The sequence below is a fragment of the Syzygium oleosum genome, unplaced genomic scaffold, assembly GCF_021117445.2.
Source record: "Syzygium oleosum isolate NSW1041296 unplaced genomic scaffold, Sole_v2.1 Sole_v2.34, whole genome shotgun sequence".
NCBI lineage: Eukaryota > Viridiplantae > Streptophyta > Magnoliopsida > Myrtales > Myrtaceae > Syzygium > Syzygium oleosum.
The window spans coordinates 523,019-548,737 of record NW_026607518.1 but is presented as its reverse complement, the minus strand read 5'-3'; the positions used below and the strand labels follow the sequence as shown (position 1 = coordinate 548,737).

The 25,719-nt window shown below is 40.4% G+C and overlaps 1 protein-coding gene and 1 pseudogene across 1 annotated transcript; both read left to right on the top strand.

Annotated features, from left to right (window-relative positions):
* Nucleotides 1-862: 862 nt before the first annotated feature.
* LOC115685702 (probable carboxylesterase 12) lies at nt 863-14,779 on the top strand (annotated as a pseudogene).
* Nucleotides 14,780-21,177: 6,398 nt separating this feature from the next.
* Nucleotides 21,178-23,142, top strand: LOC115685703 (probable carboxylesterase 12). Its single transcript, XM_030610796.2, has 2 exons — nt 21,178-21,707; nt 22,632-23,142. The coding sequence occupies exons 1-2, from the start codon at nt 21,246-21,248 to the stop codon at nt 23,115-23,117; spliced, it is 948 nt and encodes a 315-aa protein (XP_030466656.1). The 5' UTR covers nt 21,178-21,245; the 3' UTR covers nt 23,118-23,142.
* Nucleotides 23,143-25,719: the final 2,577 nt, after the last annotated feature.

Here is a 25,719-nt window from a genome sequence, read left to right as displayed (position 1 = left end):
CAGAGACATTTGATGTTACTATCTGCGCGAAAGCGCAAAAAAAAAAAAAAAAACCGAAGCCGGGCCCGGGCCTTGGGGTGTACGGTGAACAGGGTCTTCGGTGGGTCTGGGCGGGTCAAGCATAACCCTGTAGGTTTCGGGTCGGGTCGGGTATCAAGAAAGCCCGACCCGACCCGACCCATTGACACCCCTAATAGATGCAATAATATACTTTATTTGTAATAGTGGTGGTTGTGCTAGAAAATTCTTATGAAGTATCTGGTGCTGGCGGAATTAGCATTCAGTCAAGGTCCACGTTTATGGCAGAGTTCATATGTAGCTTGGACTTAAAGATGTTTGTGACAATTAAGCTCATAAGAGACTATGGGAGAGTAGCAGTGATGATTTGAGGTTCCGGCAAAAGAATTGTGGCTTGGCTTAAATGTCGAGATAAGGTGAAGATTTGTTATACTTTTGTCTCGAGTTTGATCTCGTGAATGAAATCCGACCCCAATCGAAATATAAGGAGATTTGGCCTACTGATCGACTCTCGGATTTTGGTGTAGTAAAAGAAAGTCCAAACTAGACTAAGTTTCGGAGCAAAACAAGGTTATCAACTTCCCTAATTTGAGTTGGAGTCGACCAAGCAAAGAAGAGCAAAATAACATTTCACGGGCTGTTTAAGTGTGCCATGTGAGTGCTTTGGGTGCTGCTTTTTGTTGGTGTGAAGAAAGCTCAAGTTCGAGCCCATCAACATATCTTCACTCAAAAGCTTATGCTAATAACTTATGGGCCAACTAGAATATATTAATTGCTCAACACCACATCAATTATCTAATGTGGGACTTCTCTAACACAACTCATACATGTATCTCAACAAACACAATATAAACTTCTGATCAACCCTCTTTCTTCTCATCCTCAATAGTGAACTAGTTTCTATTTCACTTCAAACCACAATGGAAACAAAACTGCTCTATGATATGTCTCCAACCGTAAGGATTTACAAGGATGGCCGAGTGGAGAGATTTGTAGGCACGGAAACCGTCCCTCCATCGCTCGACGAGAAAACCGGCGTCTAGTCAAAAGACATTGCCATTTCATTGGACTCCGCCGTCTCCGCGAGACTTTACATCCCAAAAGCTGCGACTGATTCTCTCCAAAAGCTCCATGTACTTGTATACTTTCATGGGGAAGGCTTCATAATTGGAACGGCACAGTCGCAGACTTACCACAACTATCTCAATACCCTAGTTGCGGAGGCTAACATCATTGCCGTCTCCGTCGATTATAGAGGGGCACTGGAGCATCCTCTTCCGGCGGCTTACGACGATTCGTGGACTACCCTCAAATGGGTGGCCTCTCATTCTACTGGAAACGGCTCCGACGAGTGGTTGAATTCTCATGCCAATCTCAAGAAGGTGATCTTGAACGTTCTTCAATTTCTGTATAGATCTTTTACTGGCATATACATACTATTAGAAATGACGTCCAAACTCATAATAGTGTTGACACCTAAATTTTAACTAATCATTTAGGAACAATTGCATAGAAAATTAGGGATTAATATTTTAACCCCTAAACAAAAAATATAATTAGATGGCATTGCATATAGATATTAGGAGCATTCCATTAATAGTTAATTAGGCCCATATAGTTTGCATATTTATCGGACCGACGGCGAATGGACCCGAGCGAATAGTTCCAAGCTTAAATGAAATTAATTGAACCAAGCCCATGACCAAAATTCACATGTTTTGCACATGTGATAATTCAAGTGAAGATTTTCTGTCACAAAGCAATGTCCCGTACATATATTTTCAGCCAAATTTGATATATTTGATTCTATTCTCTTCTATAAGATAGGACACTTTGCAAACTGATTGGGGCCATATATCGCGAAGATATCTGCAGTGGGGTGATAAAAGCTTATTCTGAGCCATATTCAAAGCAATGTTATATTCATCTACATTAAAATAAGCAATAAAACATTGTAGGGAAGAGGAGGATTCGGTGGATTGTGCACGAAAAGGGAGGAAAGAATAAAACAGAGATTCCAAAAGTGCACACAATAGGAAATAAGATCTGACCTCTTTCCTAGACAGCCTTCGTCCCCTCACCTATAAAAGGGTGTTCGTGGACACAAGTGGAGGAGGCTTTTCTTCTCTCTTTTGATCAATAGCGTTATACACGACCAGAGAGAGAGTCATCCGTGAGAGGAAGAGAGCGAAAACACATGTGAGAGTGAGAGTGCAAGAGAGAGAAAGTCGGTCGCGCCGCCTCGCGACCGCACCGCGCGGACCACTGGTGCTGCTGTTTCGCGAGGCCGCCATCCCATCGCTGTGCCCGATGCCGCTGCCCGCGAAGCTTCGCACGACGTGCTGCCCCTGAGACTGGAATCCTTTGACTCGACGACTGCCATTGCCCCGTGCCGCGACGAGTTACTGCTTCCGTCTGAGTCGAGGGTCTCTCGACAGTCACGGCTACTTCTCACTCCAGCCTCGACACGCTGTAGACCTGTTACACGATGCCGACACCTCCTGAACCGATCTGCTGAGCTTCACACCGCCAAGCCACGGAGACAACAACGTCGAAGGAAAAGTCAAAGAGGGAGCCAAGTGGTGGAAGTTGATTGAAGGACTTTGACTACAGTTCAAAGGAGGAGCACGTTCTGCGCACTAAAGGAAGACTCCAAAAGGGCACATCTCCACTACAAAGCCATCCCCCCCAGCTTGCGGCCAGTCTTGCTCGACGCTGCTGTTCCCGCTGTCTCGAGCGTCCACGCCATTGTCGCCGTCCCGACGTGAGCCACGGACTATCCCGCCGCTGACGCCGCCGCTCCTCGTAGCGACACCGCTATCGCCGCTGGTCCACTGCCATTGGCCACCATACATTCCGCAATCCCGATCCGCCGATGATTCAAATTTGGAAATATCCACAAATTAGGTAAGATTCTCATCTATAGTCTTAGAATATTCAATTTCCTAATCTTTCGGGTGTTTGAATATTTCGTGAATAGTGCGTGGATTGCTAGATACCTTAGGATGATGTGTGCTATATCCGCAATATTTGAAAATACCCAAAATTAGGAATCATTCCTAATTTGGCAACGTATCTGGACGACTATCTGACCTTATCTCTAAGGTACGATACGCGGCGATACGGAAAGTCGTTATCTTATCCATAATCATTTGGATATGATAATAGATTTTATTTGCATTCCAAATTTGAACAATCAGCTTTCCGTCGATATCTATAACCCTATATATATGACCGTTAGTTTGATTTATTTGCCTAATTTGAATCTGATAAGAAGAATCTTGCGGATTGCGTGGATTGTTTAAACGTGGTTGTTATCTTTGTTTGATTGTTTTCCTTTTAAATAAAGAAAATAAAAAAATATGTTAGTTAGGATTTAAATTAAAAATTTTGCATGCTTAGGGAATCTTAAATATATCCAAAAGAGTAAGATAATTATTTGATTTAAATTGGGATTTAGGGTAGCATATTTCCTAATTTAAATTAGAGATTGTTTTAATCTTAGCGGATTATTTAGGATATTTAATAATTTCGAATTTTAATAAAAATCTCAAAAAAAGAATCACTTTAGGATAGATCAAATCATTTTCTCTAGGATAGATTGCATGTTAATTTGAGTAATTTTTAATTCCAAATTTCATTTGAAAATACCAAAAATAAATCATTTGTCCGTCATTAGAATTAGGTCATGTCATCGCATGATATATAGTTTGCATGTTAGGCTGCATTAATCGCATGTTAATTTTTGCACGTCATTACATATAGGTTAGCTTTCATTTAAATAAGTGAAAATGCTACAAAATATTGAGTGAATTGCTTGTTAATTAGAAATCATATTAGGATTGTTGATGTGATTTTCTAGCTAACAATGCAGATGCTTACATTGCTTCGAGGTAAGTAATTCTCCCAATCTTGCAATCTATTTAATGTTTTGATTATTGGGTGTTACTTTGGTGGTTTGCGCACCCGCATGATTACCTCACATGCTAGTGACTAAGTTAAAATGGATCCAGACTGCATGCATAAACATTTTTTTAAAAGAAAAGGTACCGAAAGGGCATTAGACTAGATCTAGCGTAATCAAGTCCCCGAGCTTAGAATCTCTGGTTCGTAGAAATAAAACATATCTCCCTATATTTTATTTAGGTTTCTAATCGACCTACCACAAGTAGATTAGTGGCGACTCCAAGCATGAAAACTTTTGCATGTTAAAAACTTAAACCCTAAGTCGCGAATTGGTAGGGCTTGGAAGCGCCCGAGTTAAGCTTAGACTTAATAATCCATTAGCCTGAAGAAATTTTAGGTCGCGACAAATAGTAGATTCGGCTTTTGTTTGTTATGGTTGTGGCTGTAATATCGCGCTGTTGCTTTATGACTGTGCTATGAAGTGTTGTATCTGATATCTTTTGGTGATATGTGTTTTAAAGTTACAACATTTTAAAGTTGAGATAGGCCGTTTCTTGAATGGTATTAGCACGAAGCGAGGCGGGGATAGGGATCACATCCCTTGAACCCGTCCCGCCACTTCGGCATACCCCCCGGTGCCCCCCGGGGGCGGTTTTGCCTTCGTGGGGTCTCTCCATAGAATTAATATATTATTTTTCAAAAAAGAACTAATACCACTTGCTAGATGGTTATTTGACATTGTTTTTATTCTTATTATTTTTATAAGAAAGAATGGCCTCATGGGTTGATTTTATAAAAAAGAATAGCATCATGGGTAGGTTCTAAAGAGCTAATCAAGTTCCATCCTCCACAAAATTGGTCAATATGGGACAATTGTGAAGATGAAACACATCGAAAATAATTGCCCCATATTGCTTACCGAGGGGGCTTTCTAAGCTTGCATCTTCTACAAAAGCAATTTGTAAGGAGAAGAGATGGTTCTTAGGATTGTATTGATATTGTTTCATATTTTTCAACTAATAGAATAAAAGAAATATATATTAAAGTGTATAAGGAGCATATTAGTCCCTTCGTGCCTATTGTCGGCCCCATGCCCGGCTCTACTATATTTTGATACAACTTCGAGGGTACTGCAGTTCTTTGAAGTTTGACAAGCACCGTTTAATATTTGCAGCAGCCATTTTCACGGGAAAATTACCAATAAAGTCCTAAACTTATTGCAATTGTGCCAAATCAGTCCTAAACCTTTTTTTTTTTGCTAATTCAGTCCTAAACATTTTGCAATTGTGCCAATTCAGTCCATCCGGCCATTTATAACCGGAAAAGTATGATGTGGCATCCTAATCAGCACCGGCGGCGTCGCCGGAGCTGACGTGGCTGCCGGAGACCTTTAAAAAAATAGAAAACTTAAAGAAACGGTTGGGCATGGCTGGAGTTCCCAAATTGGCTGGATTTCGTTTCCAAAATGAGCTAGGGAACCCTAAATCGAAATCTTCCCCAAATCGATCTCAAATTTGGGCCTCAAATCTGAGTTGATGCTCGGCCGACGCCTTCGTTCGACGCTCACCTGTTGCCTTCGTCGGACGCTCGCTCGAGGCTTTGCCGAGATTCGCTCGCTCGACGCCTTCGTTCGACGCTCGTCCGACGCTAGGCCGACGCCTTTGTCCGACCCTTCAAATCGCGAAGGCCCGATTCGCCCACGACAAGACCCGACCAATTTGCCCAGGACCAGACCCGATCGATTCGCCCACAACCAGGCCCGATTTGTCCGTTCGCAACAAACACGAGCAAGTGAAGCGGTCCCGTTTTGATTATGTTGTCGGCAAGTGTTGAGCGAACACGACAAATATACGTCGTGGTCCCGACCTCAATGAAGAACGATCAAAAGGTATATTGTAGTGGTCCCAAAATAGTGTCTTACCCTTGTCTTCTTTTATAATCCATTTGCCGGGGTAAGTATAGCGCAAGTGCCATAACTTTTGTACGGAGGACACTTAAGTGCTATAACTTTTTTTTGGCTCACGTGAGTGCCATAACTTTAAAAAAAAAAGAACACTTAAGTGCCACTTACGAGCTGGTCGTGAGGGCCCGAAACCGCTGCTTTTCCGGCCGAACAATGACCTTCCCGGCGAGGCGAGCACCACCAGCTTGAAGAAGGGGTGTCGGTGAATCATTCCATGGCCTCCGTTCATCTCGAAATTTCCGTTTTAGTCTCCGTTGACGAAGGTAAAAATGCTTTGTAGTCACACATTTATCGAGCCGATTTGTATGAGTACGAAGCATTTTTACCTTCGTCAACGGAGGCTAAAACGGAAATTTCGAGACGAACGGAGGCCATGGAATGATTCACCGACACCCCTTCAATCTGGTGGTGCTCGCCTCGCCGGGAAGGTCACCATTTGGCTGGAAAAGCCGCGGTTACGGGCCCTCACGACCAACCCCTCTGACAAACTAGTCGTGAGGGCCTGAAACCACGGCTTTTCCGGTCGAACGGTGACCTTCCCGGCGAGGCGAGCACCACCAGCTTGAAGAGGGGGTGTCGGTGAATCATTCCATGGCCTCCATTCGTCTCGAAATTTCCGTTTTAGCCTCCGTTGACGAAGGTAAAAATGCTTTGTAGTCACACAATTTATCGAACCGATTTGTGTGACTACGAAGCATTTTTACCTTCGTCAACGGAGGCTAAAACGGAAATTTCGAGACGAATGGAGGCCATGGAATGATTCACCGACACCCCCTCTTCAATCTGGTGGTGCTCGCCTCGCCGGGAACGTCATCGTTCGACCGGAAAAGCCGCGGTTTCAGGCCCTCACGACTAGCTTGTCAGAGGGGTTGGTCATGAGGGCCCGAAACCGCGGCTTTTCCAGCCAAATGGTAACCTTCCCGGTGAGGCAAACACCACCAGATTGAAGAGGGGGTGTCGGTGAATCATTTCATGGCCTCCGTTTGTCTCGAAATTTCCGTTTTAGCCTCCGTTGACGAAGGTAAAAATGCTTCGTAGTCACGCATTTATCGAGCCGAATGTGTGACTACGAAGCATTTTTACCTTCGTCAACGGAGGCTAAAACGGAAATTTCGAGACGAACGGAGGCCATGGAATGATTCACCGACACCCCCTCTTCAAGCTGGTGGTGCTCGCCTCGCCGATAAGGTCATTGTTCGGCCGGAAAAGCCGCGGTTTCGGGCCCTCACAACTAGCTCGTAAGTGGCACTTAAGTGATCTTTTTTTTTTAAAGTTATGGCACTCAAGTGAGCCAAAAAAAAGTTATGGCACTTAAGTGTCCTCCATACAAAAGTTATGGCACTTGCGCTGTACTTACCCCTCCATTTGCCTTATTACTGTTCAGTTTGAAACTAAAAGTAGATGCGTGTGGGATAATTTTTTATCGTTCCTCATGATTGGCAAACTAGAAAGCAAATTGACTGTGCTAAGCAAACTGATTATTCACCTCGAACTCTTGGATCATAGGGTATTAAATTTTAGTTAGTAGACTAACATAGTTAAATTCTCGTAAATTAGAGAGGACCATTCATACTTGCAAAAAATTAGTTAGTAGAATGACCTAGTTAAAATTTTGTAAATTAGAGAGCAATTCTGTTTATATATACATATTGGTAGCACTCTAGGCTGCTTAAAGTCAAAATCTTCACATATCGGTAGCACTCTAGGTTGCTCAAATTAAAATCTCCATTATGTGGCTGCTTACAACATACAATATGTTTTTGTGTAGGGTGAAGATGAATGACAAGTCAGCATGGGTTTGCGTTTTCCATGGTGGAAATTTTTATCGTCGCCCAATGCTTGAATATGTAGGGGGAAGATTGATTTAGTAAAGGTTGATATCACTTCAAGGAGCTATGAAAGCTTTATCAGAGACATCAAGAATGGGGTAAATAATACATTTGAAAAGCTTTATTTTAAGTTTCCTGGAAAATCTCTAGAAGATGGATTGAGATATATATGGAATGAGAGTAGTGTTGTCGATCTACTTTTCAGTTATTTGGATCATGGGATAATTGAGATATATGGAGAAAATTTTGCGGCCGATGAGGCATCTGAGGGTGACAATCAGGATGTCGATGTGGGTGAAGGTGTTGGTTCGAGTGAGTATGTTGGTCAGGGTGTCGATGTGGGCGTGGGTGAGGGTGTTAGTCGGAGTAAGGGGGTCGATGAGGGTGTAGGTGAGGGTAAGGGTGCTGGTCCGAGTAAGGGTGTTGGTTAAGCGGTCGGAGAAGGTGCTCATGATGATGTTGGTTTAGCTAATGAGACAGTTGTTGAGCACATGGGTGGTTTAGATCCTGATGACCCAATTGATGAAGGTGATCATATTGGCATAGAGGGTGATATTATAGATGATTACGATGACGATGAGATAGATTTTCTTGGTGATGTAAGATTCTCGACTGATGAAGATGATTTTGATAATGAGGAGCTTTTAGAAGCAAGAAAGAACATGACCAAGTTCCGCGGGAAGGCCACAAAGGATCTAATTATAGGAGAACCATCCACAACATTGGTACCATCCCAACCATTGGATGTGGATAGTGTTGTTGATACTCCAATTGGTTATGAAACGGAATACTATGAAACATATGCAAATGATAGTTTGGGATCTGATGTAGAGGGAGAAGATGGCGATTTTACTAGAAGGAGAAGTCGGTTTCCAAGATATGATCCAAATTGTGTAGTGCCCGTGTTTACCATGGTTATGACATTTGATAGCAGTAAGCAATTCAAAGATACTCTGAAAAAGTACTCGATAGCTGAGCGTAGGGAGATAAAATTTATAAAGCATGATAAAAGTTTGTTGGAGCAAAATGTGTTAATAAAAGTTGTCCTTGGAAGATTTCTGGATCTGTTGATGCTCATAGTGAATCATTTCATGTGAAGACCTACCATTCAGAGCATATATGTAGCATTAGCTTCAAAAATAGGAGGGTGACAAGTTCTTGGTTGGCAAATCACTATCTTCCTACGATAAAAGCAATGCCAACTATTAAAACTATTGCTTTTAAGGAGCTAACCAAGGAACGGTTGGGCTTAGATGTAAGTATAGTCCAGTGTACGAAGGCTAAGTTGTTTGCTTATAAAGTATTGATGGGAAACTATAAGAAGGAATATGCAAAACTATGGGATTATGCGGAAGAGCTTAGGGAGAGAAATCCTGGGAGTAATATTACATTGAAAGTTGAAAAGCCGGATATGCAATCTAAAGCATTGTTTGAGAGAATGTACATTTGTTTTGTTGCTTGTAAGAAAGGATTCCTTGGTGGGTGTATGAAAGTTGTGGGATTAGATGGTTGCTTCTTGAAGGGAATTTGCCAAGGCCAGATCTAGTGTGCTATTAGAAGGGATGCAAATGATCAAATGTTCCCAATTGCTTGGGCGATTGTCAGAGTTGAGAGCAGAGACACTTGGACGTGGTTCCTAACAAATTTAATGTATGATCTCAACATTTTCCACACATATAGACGGGGTTGGGTTGTAATTAGTGATAAACAAAAAGTAAGTTCCTTATTTAATTTTTTATTTGTTATGCCTATTAGATAGTCAGACTTGTAACATATGTTTTACATTGCAATAATCTTTTGTAGAGCCTTTTAGGAGCTGTGGCTGATTTTGCTACCTGCAGCTGAGCATAGGATGTGTGCTAGACATATCTATGCCAATTGGGGCAAGAAGTATAAGGGGATACAGATGCAAAGATTGTTTTGGCAGTGTGCTAAGAGCAGTACTATGATAGAGTATGATGAACACTCTCAGGCATTGAAAAAAATTAGTCTTGCTACATATCATGACTTGGTGCAAATAGAGCCAAAGCACTAGTGTAGGGCTTTTTTCACCACTGATGTGAAATGTGACATTGTTGATAACAACTTATGCGAGGCATTCAATGGAAGAATTATACATGCTAGGTGTAAGTCCATTTACAGTATGTTAGAGGACATGCGGATAATGATAATGATAAGAATGAATACATAGAGGGATGCATGTGCTAAGTGGAGAAGGGACTGTGGTCCAAGAATCGTAAGAAAGTTAGAAGAAGATAGAGTTGGTGCAACGTATTGCCAAGTGATATGGAATGGTGATACCGGATACGAGGTGATGGATAAGGGTGAAAAGTATGTGGTGGATGTATTCAAGAGAGATTGCTCTTGTAGAAGATGGCAGCTTACTGGCATTCCTTGTCCCCATGCTATTTTTGCTATAAATCATAGACCAGAGGATGCATATGACCATGTTGATGAGTGCTATAAGAAGGTCAAGTTCTTAGCTGCATATGAGAACATGATGATGCCGATTCGGGGAGAGAAATTTTGGAAAAAGACTAATGGGGAACCACCTGAACCACTTCCAGCTAGGGTGAAGCCCGGTAGATGTAAATTGAAAAGATCAAGGGAGGAAGATGAGGTGGCAAGTGGAACTAGGATGTCAAGGATAGGAATGAAGATGACATGTCGAACTTGCTCGAAGATGGGACACAACAGTTCAACATGTCCAATTAAGAAGACTGGCTCTACATCTTCGCAAACACAATTTTCAAGGCAAAAAATTTCGGTTAGTACTTCCGTTTCTATTATGTCATGCTTGCTTCGTTAATATGACTTTAAACAAATATACTTTTTGCAGGTTCAGAGACGTACAAGTAAAGGTGCAAGTGGTAGTGGTGGTGGCCATACTAGTGTGAATCCTCTTGCTCAAGTTAAGAGTACAAGTGCTAGAAGTAGCTCGAAGAAGCAAAAGCGATGAGACGTGGGGGTGGCAGATGTGGGGGTGGGTTTAGTATTGACTTGTTATGGTTGTATTTTTGTGATAATGGGTTGAGTGAAGTGGTATTGATTCATTTGTTCTTTTTTATCGATGATGGAATTAGTGAAACAGGGTTGTGGATGTACTTTTTTTTATGGCTATTTGTATAGCAGATGGGATTGGTGAAGTACTATGCTCGTGAACCGTCTTTTTATTGCAATGAAATGGGTTTGTGCATTTGTCATTTGCTTGATTACCGTATTGTAGTTGTTTGTTCATGAAGTAGTGAAATTGTGCATACTATCGTTTGCTCTTTTATACTCGCTGGACAAGTACTTCTTTATTCATAATAGCAGGTCAAAACAGTAGAAATTATATGTCTCTCATGTTGTGGTTGAGAAACAGATTGCATATGGAACAAAGGAGATTGCAAACAAAACAACTTGCATTTCATTCATGTTCATACTTCATGTGGATCGATACAAAACATCTACTAAAACAGCTTACATAACATAATCGATGTTAACAGATCTTATGGTAAGCTCATTACATCATTCATCTTCAAATTTTTAAAAAAACATGCTTCCTAGAATTACAAAAAACAGCCACGACACAACCAACATTGTCTTCAATGTCGAAATTTGTTTCTTTAACTTTGTTGCATCTTGTTTGATACGTTTCAGTTGTCCCTTGAGAGCTTTGACTTCAGCGTCCATTGAATTGCCATCATCCACAATATGGCTCGACATTGGTTTTACTTCGACATTGCTCCAATGCGTATATTTCGACACACTTCTTGCCGATTGACTAATTTCAGCATCAACCCAACTAAAAAAACCACAACTTTCCCCAATTTTATATTTTGGGCAACCGTGATATCTTCTTCCTCGATTCTCCTTCGTCTTTGCTATTTGCAGAGGACATTTCAGGCCACAATAGAAAAACACATATGTATCGTTGTTGATTAGAGGGACTGATGTCATCGATTGTGACGAATTCGATGATGTCTTCATTGATTGTCAGACACAGGAGCCTTGTGAGCCTTTGAATCTATGGAATTAGATTATACATGAAAAGATGTGGATTTGATGGTCAACATACAAGGGTGAGCACCAGTATGTCGGACTGTACACAATACATTTCTAGAATAAATAAGACAGCAATAGAGTCAACATGCTATCTTATTCCTATATACAATGGTGAGCACAGTATAAAGAAATAAGACAGTATTAGAGTGAAGTCTAGTTTAGCTGAGGCAAAACACCAGCAGTAACCCAACATCTTTATCTTGGATCTTATAAGAAAAAATGTGAAAAAAATCTGATATAGTGAATGACGTGTCACTGTCAAAGTTCAACAAGCAACTGATGCCTATTATGTTTTCATAAACTCATGGTCATCAACCATATTGCACGCTAGAAGATGAATCTTTTTTCAACAGGTCAGGAACTCCATTGTACGTAACAAACTTTATTGATTATGAAATTCCTGGAGAGACATCTAAGAGGGCAGCAGCTCCAGGGAGGATATTCTTCCCAAATGAACCTGCAGAGGCAGCAACTATATGCGAGAAATTCTCTCTCTAATGAACTAGCTGGATCAGTCTTGCCCAAGGTTCTACAAAAGGATGTACAAAGTAATTTGATCAGAAACAAGCACCAATAGAGTATAAATCACCATGCAATAATCAGATAATTAGTTGATATCTTTAGGTTGTCCTACAGTGTAAGAAGTACAGATGCAGAGTTAGACTGCTGTTATATCAGCATAAGCTATAACTGCATAATAGCATTTTGATGCCTCTTAGCCAATATAAGATAGTGCCAATGAAAGACAAAGACATTCAATTCAAACCAGCTGTGACCATCAATGAAAGATAGAGTCATTCATGAAAGACATTTTCTCTCTTTTTTGTATGCACTATCACTATCAATGAAAGCCAGAGACATTCTGGGCGAGTCAACAATTTCAAACAAGCTGTGACCATCTACAAACCCATGTTATGTTAGCAATTTTCCCAGCAATTTCAAACGAACCAGTTCAACAACCACAAACCCATGATAGCAACAAACCCATGTCAACGAAATGTAAAGACCTGTGACCATCCACATCTAACCCAAGCAATAAAACCCCAGCGAAATCAATGAAGTCTCGTCGTAAATAAAAAGTACCACAATCTCGAGAAACAAGACGGCGAAGGTGTTGAGCAAGCGTCGAATGAGTGTCAGGTGCTAGTCGACGGGTTTGGTCAAGCGTTGATCGAACGAATCTGGGCAAAGCCTTGAGTGAGCATCTGGCGAAGGCAGGGGTGAGCATCGGACAAAGGCGTCGGCCTAGCGTCGAACGAGCATCGGACGAAGGCGTCGAGCGAGCGAATCTGGGCAAAGCCTCGAGCAAGCGTCCCGCGAAGGCAACAGGTGAGCGTCGAACGAAGGCGTCGGCCAAGCGTCAACTCAGATTTAGGGCCCAAATTTGAGATCGATTTGGGGAAGATTTCGATTTAGGGTTCCCTAGCTAATTTTGGAAACGAAATCCAGCCAATTTGGGAACTCTAGCCATGCCCGACCGTTTCTTTAAGTTTTCTATTTTTTTAAAGCTCTCCGGCGGCCACGTCAGCTCCGGCGACGCCGCCGGTGCTGATTAGGATGCCACATCAGACTTTTTCGGTTATAAATGGCCAGATGGACTGAATTGGTACAATTGCAAAAGTTTTAGGACTGAATTGGCAAAAAAAAAAAAAGGTTTAGGACTGATTTGGCACGATTGCAATAGGTTTAGGACTTTTTTGGTAATTTTCCCCCATTTTCACAAAAGTAGCTTTTGTGGAAATTGTGTCATACAGACTCTTGTTCAATTTCATAAATAGGTTGACTTCATACTATTAAGAGAGGTTGAATTAAAAAAAATGTTCGAATTTGCCTCCAAAATATACAAAAAGGGTCAGCTTAAATTGTAGAATACTATCCAAAAGTTAAGGCGACTGAAGATAATGTTCCATACAAATTTTAAAGTTTTGAGGTTCTCAATGCTGCAAAGATAATTTCATCCTCTAAAGTTAGAAGAATAAGCCAAAAGGAAAAATTAAAGCAACACTAAAAATTAATTGCAAGAGTTGTTCTTAGAATATATTTTTAATGGAATAAGGGCTATTTGTTTCATCAAAGGCGCTCTATTGTATGTTCGAATTTCAAAATGGTTTTGGCTGACTGGTGGAGATTTCAAATTTTTCATTAACTAGATAAAATAATGTTTTTCTATTCTATCCAGTGATTGATCGGTCGCTTGAGTTTTCTCAAATAATTGAAAACAGTTGGCGGTTACCAAAAATGTTTGATAATTGCGTAACATTGTTGTGAACTGTTTATTATAACATCCTTGATCATGCTTGGTAATGATTGTACACACTAATACAACATTCTCAAAATTCTTGATAGGTGTTTATGGCTGGAGATAGCGCCTGCGCTAACATCGTTCACAACACGGGTATTCGATCGAGAGAGGAAACACTGAAAGGAATTGAATTTCCAGGCGTTATTGTGGTACATCCTTGCTTCTGGGGCAACGAACCATTGCCTTCGGAGACCACCGAACCTGAGAGGAGTTTTGTGGCGGAGAACATCTGGCTCGCGCCAAACTTGAGGACCACCGGCTGTGCTGACCCTCTAATAAACCTGGCAATGGACCCTAGGCCATCAGGTTTGGCTTTCAATAGGATCCTAATTTGTATTGCTGAAAAGGATATCTTCAGACATAGGGGCTGGTATTACAAGGAGGTGCTAAGCGAGAGCGGATGGAGTGGAGTTATGGAAGTGATGGAAGCACCGAGGGAGGATCATGTGTTTCATTTTTCCAATCCTAGCTGTGATAATGCCGTGAAAATGAAGAAAAAATTGGTCTCCTTCATGAATGAGGATAAATAGGGTCAAATTAGTAGCTCCCTTTGTGCACGAGACCGAAGTTTTGTCTATCTCCATTTGTACTAGAAGACAAGTCTAATTTTTTATTAGGGGTAAATTACCAATTATTCATAAACCTATTTGTGGATGTCATACTAAATCTTTTAATTTTATCAATTTAGTCATAAATCTTTTTGTGAAATTTCAATATAATCATTCTAGCCAATTTTGACTTGAAAATGCCGACATGGAGGAATCTTCTACATGGCACGACTGGCATCTAACATGGAAGAACTTCAACAAAAATCCTCCTACTAGGACTTGAATTGAGGACTAGTCCTACCTTGGGTTGGTTTTCCACACAACTGAGAACCACCAAGCAACAAAAGTGAGGCATGGCCAATTGAGGAACACCAGTGGACCACCACGGATGAGGGATTGTCACGGAAGGATGCTCTCAACAAGGGACCGAGTCAACGTTGTGACCAAGGCTGCGGGATGAAGTGGAGACAAGTGGGGACTCTTCTCTCTAAGTGGATTACGGTGGTGACGAATGGCTGAGTGGAGTGGATACCGCCTTGGACAGGGGTTGCCCGATGATGTGGTCTTGAGGAATGATCGCTGGTGATGATGGATGCCAAGTGGGATCACGGATGAATGTGATGGACGCCAAAGTAGGATTTGATGATGAGTGGAAGCCACCAATTGGAACACTTGGAGGAGGAGTGTCGCCAGTAGGATGCCCAAGGGAGAGAGAGAGAGAGAGAGAGAGAGAGAGAGAGAGAGAGAGAGAGAGAGAGAGACTCTGGAGAATGCACATGCGAGAGTGTGTGTGGATGCCTTGAATGGCTGGCCATATGGTCCTATTCATAGGTTTTGGGGGCCCTATTCAGATCAAAAGAGATTGGATAGAGCTTAGGATTAGATCGACGGTTAGGACTAAACGGGACAAGAGATGGACGATTGTGATGGACTAGATTGGCCGGCCATGGGGGTTTAGATGTACAGTGGGAATTGAAAAAATAAAAGTGGATAATTGGACGACCATTGGATGAGATAGTTTAGAGATTAAGGGTTGATATTAAATGGATTAAGAATGTACGAATGAGATTAAAATGATTTAATCGAGTCGCACATGATTTGGCCGACCATCCATGAGGTATGTTCCAATACATGCTTGTCCATGGAAGTGAGATATGATAGACATACGATCGACAGGTGATCAATGCATGTAAGTGGCATGTGACAAAGGCATGTGAATGGCATGTGAGGCGGGAATGAAGGCTTGATGGGCATGAAGTCCAATGGTTGATGGATGGCTAAGATCGTTCCAAGTGGCACCACATCGTGCTATCTTTTCCACTTTGTCCAATCTAGAACCAATTTCCACGTCCTTGGATTAAGACAAAATTTATTAGAATTAGGAACATAAACCTACAATGTTGAAATTAAGACAAGATTCCAAGGATGTTCGAAAGCTAGTTCCCCTCATCTTGGAATTAGGACAAAGTTCCCAGAAGTTTGCGACTGTCATTTAAATTATCCCAAGCACCTTGGAGCTCCTACAATGTTGGAATTCAATTACCTCAGCTCATTAAGCTACTCTTGAATCCAAGAATGTCGGAAACCTAATTTTAGGTTCATCTTGTAAGCGATAACGTAATCCTTTTGTGCGGAAAAATTCTGAAATCCAGGATATTAGATCTTTATGATTTTCACAATAAAATGGACATACTTTTATCCATAGCATTGCTCTTGAAGATAATTGATGCAGAAACAAGAGAAACATAGAAATGCGATTTATCTCCCTTAACCCACTTTTCTTTTTAACGTATTTTATCTGATGGAGGATAAAGTACAACCGTACATTCTTTCTTCTATGGGTGGAGAGTGGACCATACTCTATTTATATGGGCTATCAATAGGTGCTTTCCATCAAAGCATATTCCATTTCGTAAAAGTCGCACCTCTTTATAGCCAATATAATTGTTATAGCATAATAATTATTAAACCATTAATTAATAACATCATGTGGGCCACAATTATTCTTACACATCTCTCATGCCAAACTTGAGTTCGAGCACCAAGAAAGTTGGAAAGTTAAGTTCGTAGCTCATCTCTTGCATTAACCTTTAGCTTAAGCTCCAAAGAAGTTGGAAATGACGAAGCTAGCAAGGATCACCTAGAGGGGGGGAGTGAATAGGTGATCTGAAACTTTTGATCAATTTTTAAAGTGGAAACTAATGATCAAGATTAAAGTCTGAAAGATATTCAGATTCTGAGCAGACTTTATAGATAATGTGCTAGCGTGCAGTATAAAAGATAGACTAAGAGTTTAGCGATAGAAAAACTGCACACAAGAAGTTATAGTGATCCGGCTTAAATCAAGCCTACGTCCACTTTCCCACGCTGACAGCCTACCGACTAGATTTCACTATGTGATAAAAAAGGATTACAAGTTCTGAGTGATATCACTCTGTATATAATAGGACTCTCTATCTCACACAATCATTCTTACAAGATATCCCTCAAGATCTCAGTGTTTGGCTCAGGAAAGACAAGTAGTAGAATCGGAGTGTGTTCAGCGTTTGGACTTGTTGATTCTTGACTTCATTCTCTTCCTTCTGCACCTCGTTAATCTTCTTTTATACTCCTCTACTTTCAAACTAGCCGTTGGACAGTCTTCAGAGAATCCTCTTCTAATCTTCGACTTGGACAAATTTGTATAAAATCAAGATTGAGTAGCTGTTGATTGACAAAATCTAAATCCCTATGAATCTGGCCGCCCATACAACCAGAATCTTGATTTCCATAAGTAGAGCTTTATCCGTTGTGATATATACTTGCCTTAATGTTTGATTGTCAATCAATTATAGCCTTTTAAGATTGAGTCAATCAAAACTTTCCTTCTGTGAAATATACGCTAGATCACTAGCCGTTATATTCGTTCTGAGTAGTTTCAGAGTCTGAATAACTTCTAGTTCTTGTTTCTCATCCAGAACTTAAGTTAGTACGGGTCTTCAGTAAGGTCTGAATCTTTCAGAAGTGAAGCTTGAAGTTCTTCATCTGCTAAACATAAAGTATGAGTGACTTTTACAGTAGAGTCTGAACTTCTTGATCTGGTTCCCATAAAGTCCAAGTGTCTTCCTTCTGGTCTTCGTAAAGTCTGAGTGTCCAGAAAGTTTAGTTCTCTCGAAGTATTGAAGTTGCCATTTCCAGAATATATCTACCTAGATCAAAATACTTCATAGCACGTGTCAGACTTACAAAATTAACATGGATATTATTTTATTTTATTTTTTTGATAACCCGGGAACCCCCCGCACGGCCGACAGCCGGAGAGGTAAACCCGGGGTGACGCTAGCGCAGGACCCACCACCACGACGTCACGCTTAAAAATCCCTAACGACAGCGCTGGGATTCGAACTCCTTCCCTTCGTGAGGGGAAGAGAGCCCGAAGCCAACGCAGCCGCTGCGGGCGGTGGTTAACATGGATAGTTTTGTTAACTTCAAAATCTATTAAGAGGTTTCCTTAACAGGAAAGTTCAATTTCATGCTTGTTTCTCATGTTGAACTTAAGTTTAAGCTTATTCTACACACCAAACTTAACTTTTTGCTCATATCTTATGCGGGGTCACTTATTGAGTTCGTTTTCGGCTCCCTGTAATATGCTTGGTGCAAATTGGTCAGTTCTAGATGCTATTAGTACCTAAATGCCATGTAATGCAACGTAGAATGCAAATGTAAACAATGCACCTTTGACATTTTTGTTTACAGGGCAAGTTCAATCCTAATCTTCTCATGTGATGAATGACAATTAATAGGTATCAAAATTTAGGTGTCAACAATCTCACTATGTCCTCATTCGATGGCCACGTTAGTTGGATTTGCTGGGTTTGGAGTGGAAAAGGACTTGATTGGAAATTTTGGAAAATTGGAAAGACTTGATTAAAAAAATTAAAAATACAGGAACTTGATTAGAAAAGGCGGAAAACTTTAAAAACAAAAGGTAAAATCTAGGACAGCTACTTCTATAAAGGTCAATGAGCTTAATATTTTGTTTAATACCTTTTTACGAATTAAATTAAGGGGATTCATTTTGTTCAGGCGTTTTTGGTGCGGATCAAGAAGATGGTTCATTTGTTAACTATGACCATTGTGATCATTAGGTAAGCATCCATTATCTTCCCCTTAATATTGATATCTTTTTCACAGTTTTTAAGTCCAACTTACCTGTAATCATTATTTACATTCGGAAAGGGACGTCATACCTTGTTGCACAGGTGTAAAATTGGCAATATATTGTGTCCCAAAAGACAAAAGAAGATTGGCATGTTGCCCATCATGAACGTCATTGATATTTCTTCGATTTTGGGCTTTGTTTGAAGGGGCAACATCCGTCTTTCATTAGATGTAAATTAGGTTGATTAGCGCTAAACTCCTACCTCTATAATTCTTAGTACGTCTCGTGATGCATGGTTTAAGTATAATTGTTCTTAAAACTTTTTTTGGGTTACATATATCGTAAGAACACTAAAAGGGAATAAATATTGCAACTATATGACTTTCATTCGGAGAAATTCATGTTGTAATTACTCTAAAGTAAATTATTGCTTTTGAGAAGTCTTGTGTTTTTCATCATTATTTTATGCGTTGAAGATTTCTATAATAAACTGTCGATTTAGCTGTACTTCATTATTTTAAAAAGCAATATGCGAAAGTAATTATTTCTGTAGAAGACACCTATGCAATCCGTGGAGGTGCACATAATATGCACCCAAAGAAGACTTCTTCAATAATTTAACGAATTAAACCAAAGTCCTATTATTAAAATGCCAAGAAATTGGTATAAATTTGGTCAGAAATAGGGCGGACGCATGCATCCCCCTTTGCTCCGATATTAGCAATCTGTGTCCTAATATTATTCTTTTTTAATAATGGTTGTGAGGTACACTAGATATGAACTGAAAACAGTTTCTTATAAAAAAAATATATAGATGACGCTTGGGCAAAATCATGTAATTACAATAATAGTCTCTTACGTTAAAAAATGGAATGCAAGACTATGCTTGAAAATGCCGTAGCCCAATACCATGAAAGGCGTTGACTTTGAATACTTTAATGTTTTTGGGTGCTTACGAAACATAACGTTTTTATCCACCCAAAAATATGTTTTGATTATTTGAAGGGAATAGCATCCATTTTAAAGCATAACGTCTTTTTCGAAGCATAACGTTGAGGATACCCGTGATGGATTTAAGATTCTGAGAGGGTGGACGCATACTTACACTTTACTATTTTTATTTTTCGAAAGACAAATTTTAAAAAAATTGACTTTTTGCTAATTAATACGTTATTCATAGCTAAAAACGATTATGATTATGATTATGTTCATGTTCATATATGTATAACATACATATACACACACATAAGAAGTCTGAAAATAAAAATTGGTTCATGCTTCTTTTCAATGAAACTTAGAGGCCATCACTTAGTGACTCTCTCACGATCAATTCCATCATGAGTTGTTGAAATCCATTTATGAGTTTCCTTGGGATAATTATCAAAAAAGTTCTAAACCTATTGTAATTGTGTCAATTCAGTCCTAAATTATTTTCTACCAATTGAGTCCTAAACCTTTTGCATTTTTGCCAATTTAGTCCATCCGGCCATTTTGATAGGAAATCGCCGACATGAACGCCGGCCGTTATACGTATTGCGGTTGGCGCTAACATGAACATTTTCTTCCTCTAGCCAATCATCGGACCTTGGCAACCAAGTAAAGGCAAGGGTTGGCGAGGGTGAGCCTCGCCAGTGGTTGGGCGAGGGATTAAAAAAGAAAGAGAAAGAAAAGAATAAAAAAATAAATATTATTTAAAAATGTCCACGTCAGTGCCGACCGCGCCACGTTGGACGACTGGCATCCATGTGAGCGATTTCCGACAAAAAGTAGTCGGATAGATTGAATTGACACAAACGCAAAATGTTTAAAACTAAATTGGCAGAAAAAAAAGGTTTAGATATGAATTGGCACAATTATAATAGGTTTAAGACTTTTTTTGTAATATTCCCAAATTTCCCTTTCATTTACTCAATGGATTTCAACAATTCATTGGGGTACATGCATTGGATTTTGCATATCTAAGGCCTTCATCATCAAATTGGCCTTCCTACAAAAAATATGTCCATTATAAAATATATTTCGCGTTGTACCCTAACTATTTAAGCTTTCGAAATAAATGATTCTTCAAAGTCTTCGGGTTATCCTCTACATACACCACCTAGCTACCTTTGTATAATACTCCAACTAACCTATTTCGAAATAAAAGATTAGTGCTACCAGTAGATTTTGTCGCTTATGAGGTTGGTCAACCCAAAAAGCAAATAATCAATGCTCAACGACCTGATCGAGCCATCTAATCCAAATTTATAATACACACAATGTCATCGTCCCATATAAAACAAAATTGTATCTCATGAAACGCATTTATGGAGCACCAATCGCACGAAGATTCTTCCTTCCCATCCACATATGACGGGGACTATCGACGAGACAAGGCAAGTCCGTAGGGCATATAAAAATCAGCAAATTAGTACAAGAACCCAATATAAACTTCTGATCAACTCTCTTTCTTCTCATCCTCAATAGCGAACTCGCTTCTATTTCAAACACAATGGAAACAGAACTGCTCTATGATTTGTCTCCATTCGTAAGGATTTACAAGGATGGCCGAGTGGAGAGATTTGTAGGCACGGAAATTATCCCTCCGTCGCTGGACGAGAAAACCGGCATCCAGTCCAAAGACGTTGCGATTTCATCGGACTCCACCGTCTCCGTGAGGCTTTACATCCCAAAAGCTGCAACCGATTCTCTCCAAAAGCTCCCTGTGCTTGTGTACTTTCACGGAGGAGGCTTCATAATTGCAACGGCACGGTCGCCAGCTTACCACAACTATCTCAATGCCCTAGTTGCGGAGGCTAACATCATCGCTGTCTCCGTCGATTATAGAAGGGCACCGGAGCATCCTCTTCCGGTGGCTTACGACGATTCGTGGACTACCCTCAAATGGGTGGTCTCTCATTCTACCGGAAACGGCCCCGAGGAGTGGTTGAATTCTCATGCCAATCTCAAGAAGGTGATCTTGAACGTTCTTCAATTTCTATATAGATCACTTACTGGCATATACATACTATTAGAAACGACATCCAAACTCATAATAGTAAATTCAGCTTTTGTTTGGTATAGTTGTGGTTGTAGTATTGAAGTATTGCTTTATGACTGTGCTACGAAGTGTTGTAGCTGGTGAAAATTGGTCAATATGGGACAATTGTGAAGATGAAACACATGGAAAGTAATTGATCCAAATTGCTTACCTAGAGGTCTTTCTAAGCTTGCATCTTCTACGACAGCAATTTGTAAGGAGGAGATGGTTCTTAGGATTCTATTAATACTATTTCACATTTTTTCACAAATAGAATAAAAGAAATGAATATATATATATATATATAAATTATACAAGGGGACGTATTAGCCCCTTGGTGCCTTTTGCCTGCCCGATGCCCTGCGGGGCATTTTTGTCGGGGGGAAAATTCGCCTCATTCGGCGTCGCACCCCATGCCCATCTCTATTATATATGTTCCTACAGCTTCACAGGTACTACAATTGTTTGAAGTTTGTCAAGCACCTTTAAAAATTTGAAGCAACGATTTAAAAATTGATTGTAATAATTGTTCTTAGAATATATTTTTAATGAAATAAGGGCTATTTGTTTCATCAAAGGGCGCCAGATTGTATGTTCGAATTTCAAAATGATTTTGGCTGAGTGGTGGAGATTTCAACTTTGTCATTAACTAGATAAAACAATATTTTGCAATTCTATCCAGTGATCGATCGGTCGCTTGAGTTTTCTCAAATAATTGAATACAGTTGGCGGTTACAAAAATAATGTTCGATAATTACGTAACATAATTTTCTGTTGTGAACTGTTTATTACAGTATCCTTGATCATTCTTGGTAATGATTGTACACACTAATACAACATTCTCTAAATTCTTCATAGGTGTTTCTGGCTGGAGATAGCGCCGGCGCTAACATAGTTCACAACATGGGCATCCGATCGGGAGATGAAACACTACAAGGAATTGAATTTGCCGGCGCTATTATGGTACATCCTTATTTCTGGGGCAACGAACCATTGCCTTTGGAGACCACCGAACCTGAGAGGAGGTCCGGGGCAGAGAACCTCTGGCGCGCGGCAAACCTGACGACCACCGGGTGTGATGACCCTCTAATAAACCCGACAATGGACCCTAGGCTGTCGGGTTTGGCTTTCAATAGGATCCTAATTTGTATTGCTGAAAAGGATATCTTCAAACACAGGGGCTTGTACTACAAGGAGGCGTTGGGTGACACAGGCTGGAGAGGATTTATGGAAGTGATGGAAGCACCAGGGGAGGATCATGTGTTTCATCTGTACAATCCCAACTGTGAGAATGCTGTGAAGATGATGAAGAAATTGGTCTCCTTCATTAATGAGGATAAATAGGATCAAATGTATTATTGTTAATTAATAGCTTCCTTTGGACGTGTACGGTAATATTTCTGTTCTCGGGAATAATTTCTGTTCAGAAATAATTTTTTCTATTACTATTCCTTGGACGAGTTTCTGAGCAGAAGAACGCGTTTGATAACAGCACAAAATTTCTATTCTTGGAATAAAAAAAGGTTTTGTACGACCTTAAATTTTTTTGTGATGTGGAATTTTTTTTTTGTTTTTTAATAATTTTCCAAGGTTTTTTTAATTTGTTTGAATTTTTTTCTTTCCTTTTTTTCCTCTATTATTCTTTTTCCTCTAGCCGATCGCTGGGCCTCGACGATGGCCGACGACCGGTGAGGCTCGACCTTGTTAGCTGTAGGCGAGGTTGGCCTCAACCCTTTACCTCACCACGGTGAGGCACGACCTCGCCCAAACACCGCGAGGTCGGCTTCGCTCGGCCATGGCAAGGCCAACATCTTGGTGGTTAGGTGAGGTTGACCTCGCCAACCCTCATCTCTAAATGTTCACCGGCCATCGCCGAGGCCCGGCGACTGGCTAGAGGAGGAAAGAAGGAAAAAAAAAGAAAATGACCTTGTTTTAGAAATTGTTCTTAGGAACAAAAAGGTAGAATTTTTTTTTTTTACTTTTTATTTCCGTTCCAAATCTATTCTTTGGTCACTTTTCTATTCCGAGGAATAGAAAATTTAACTAACGTACACAAAAGGATTTCTGTTGTTTTTCTATTTCGGAAAAAATAGATAAATAGAAATGTTACCAAATGGGCCATTTATGTGTGGGGCCATTTCTTGTTATCTCTATCTCCATTTATACTTCAAGACAAGTCTAGTTTTTTATTTGGGGAAACCAAATTATTCCTAAATCAGTTTACCCCCTACATAGCACGACCATCGTCTAACATGGAAAAACTTCAGCAAAAATCCCACTAGGACTTGAATTGAAGACTAATCCTACCTTGGGTTGGTTTCCACAGCTGAGAATCACCAAGGAACAAAATTGAGGCATGGCCAATTGAGGTGCACCAGTAGACCACCACAGATGAGGGACGGTCATGGTGAGATGCTCTCGACAAGGGACCGAGTCGACGTTGTGATTGAGGCCGCGGGATGATGTGGAGGCTGGTGGGTAGTCTTCACTTTGAGTGGATGATGGTGGTGACCAATGGCTGAGAGGAGTGAGGACCGCCTTGGAGTGGGGTTGGCCGACGATGTGGTCTTGAGGGATGACCGACAGTGATGATGGATGCCAAGTGGGATCACGGATGAAGGTAATGGACTCCAATGGAGGATACGATGAAGAGTGGAAGCCGCCGATTGGAACAACTTGGAGGAGGAGTGTCGCCGGTGGAATGCCTAAGGCGGAGAGAGAGAGAGAGTCTGGAGAATGCTCGAGTGAGAGTGTGTGGATGCCTTGAATGGCTAGCCATATGGTCCTATTTATAGGCTTTGGGAGCCCTAATCAGATTAGAAGAGATTGGATAGAGCTTAGTATTAGATGAACGGTTAACATTAAATGGGATAAGAGATGGACGACTGTGATGGGCTAGACTGGCCGGCCGTGGGGGTTTTGGATGTACAGTGAGAATTGAAAAGATAAAAGAGGATGGTTGGAAGACCGGTGGATGAGACAGTTTAGAGGTTAAGGGCTGAGATTTAAATGGATTAGGAATGGACAAATGAGACAATAAGGATTTATGTGAGTCGCACATGATTTTGCCGGCTATTCATGAGGTATGTTCCAATACATGCTTGTCCATGGACGTGAGATATGATAGCCATATGATCGACAGGTGATCAATTCATGTGAGTGGCATGTGACAATGGCATGTGAGGCTTGAATGAAGCTTGATGGGCGTGAATTCTTATGGTTGTTGGACGGCCAAGATAGTTCCAAGTGGCACCACATCATGCCATCTTATCCACTTTGTCCAATTTAGAACCAATTACCACGTTGTTGGATTAAGACAAAATATATTAGAATATGTTGACACTTGAATTTTGGCATCTCATTTAGTAATTTATTAACAAAAATAATTTTCACTAAATTGCATATAGATTTTAGGAGCATTTCATAACATATAGATAAATTCCAAAAAATCACATTTTAATTGGACAGGTGATGGATGATTTTGAACTAAATGGAATAATTTGGACTGAGCCCATTCGACCAAGCCCTAAGGAAGTAGCACTGGCCGAAAATTGCAAGGCAAAAGGTCTTGAGCTTTAGTTGATCTGGGTTTAGCCCATTAGAATTGAAAGGCTTTGAACTTTATTAAGTTAAGCTCTTAATAGTTAAGCCTATTGTTAAATAAACACTAGAGATGAGAAAATTCAGCCAAGCCCACAAGACTTGCACTGGCCGAAATTCACAGAGGGGTGGGGGCTTATTGAGCTTAATTTAATGGAATTCATCTCATTAGAGTTTAATTAATGAAAAGTCTTAGGTTATTGGAGCACATTATTTTAATAAGGCCTAAATCAATTCCGTTTCATAAAGTTTAGATCTAGGTGGTCGCCTTATAAACATGTCTAGTTTGGCAATTCTAGATAGAACACACGAGAGAAAAACACTTAAGAGAGAGAGAGCTAAAGGC

Bases quoted from the DNA above. Each gene is read 5' to 3' on its own strand.
- LOC115685703 (XM_030610796.2), top strand. From the start codon at position 21,246: ATGGAAACAGAACTGCTCTATGATTTGTCTCCATTCGTAAGGATTTAC. The intron at 21,708-22,631 runs GTGATCTTGAAC...AATTCTTCATAG, and splicing joins CTCATGCCAATCTCAAGAAG to GTGTTTCTGGCTGGAGATAG.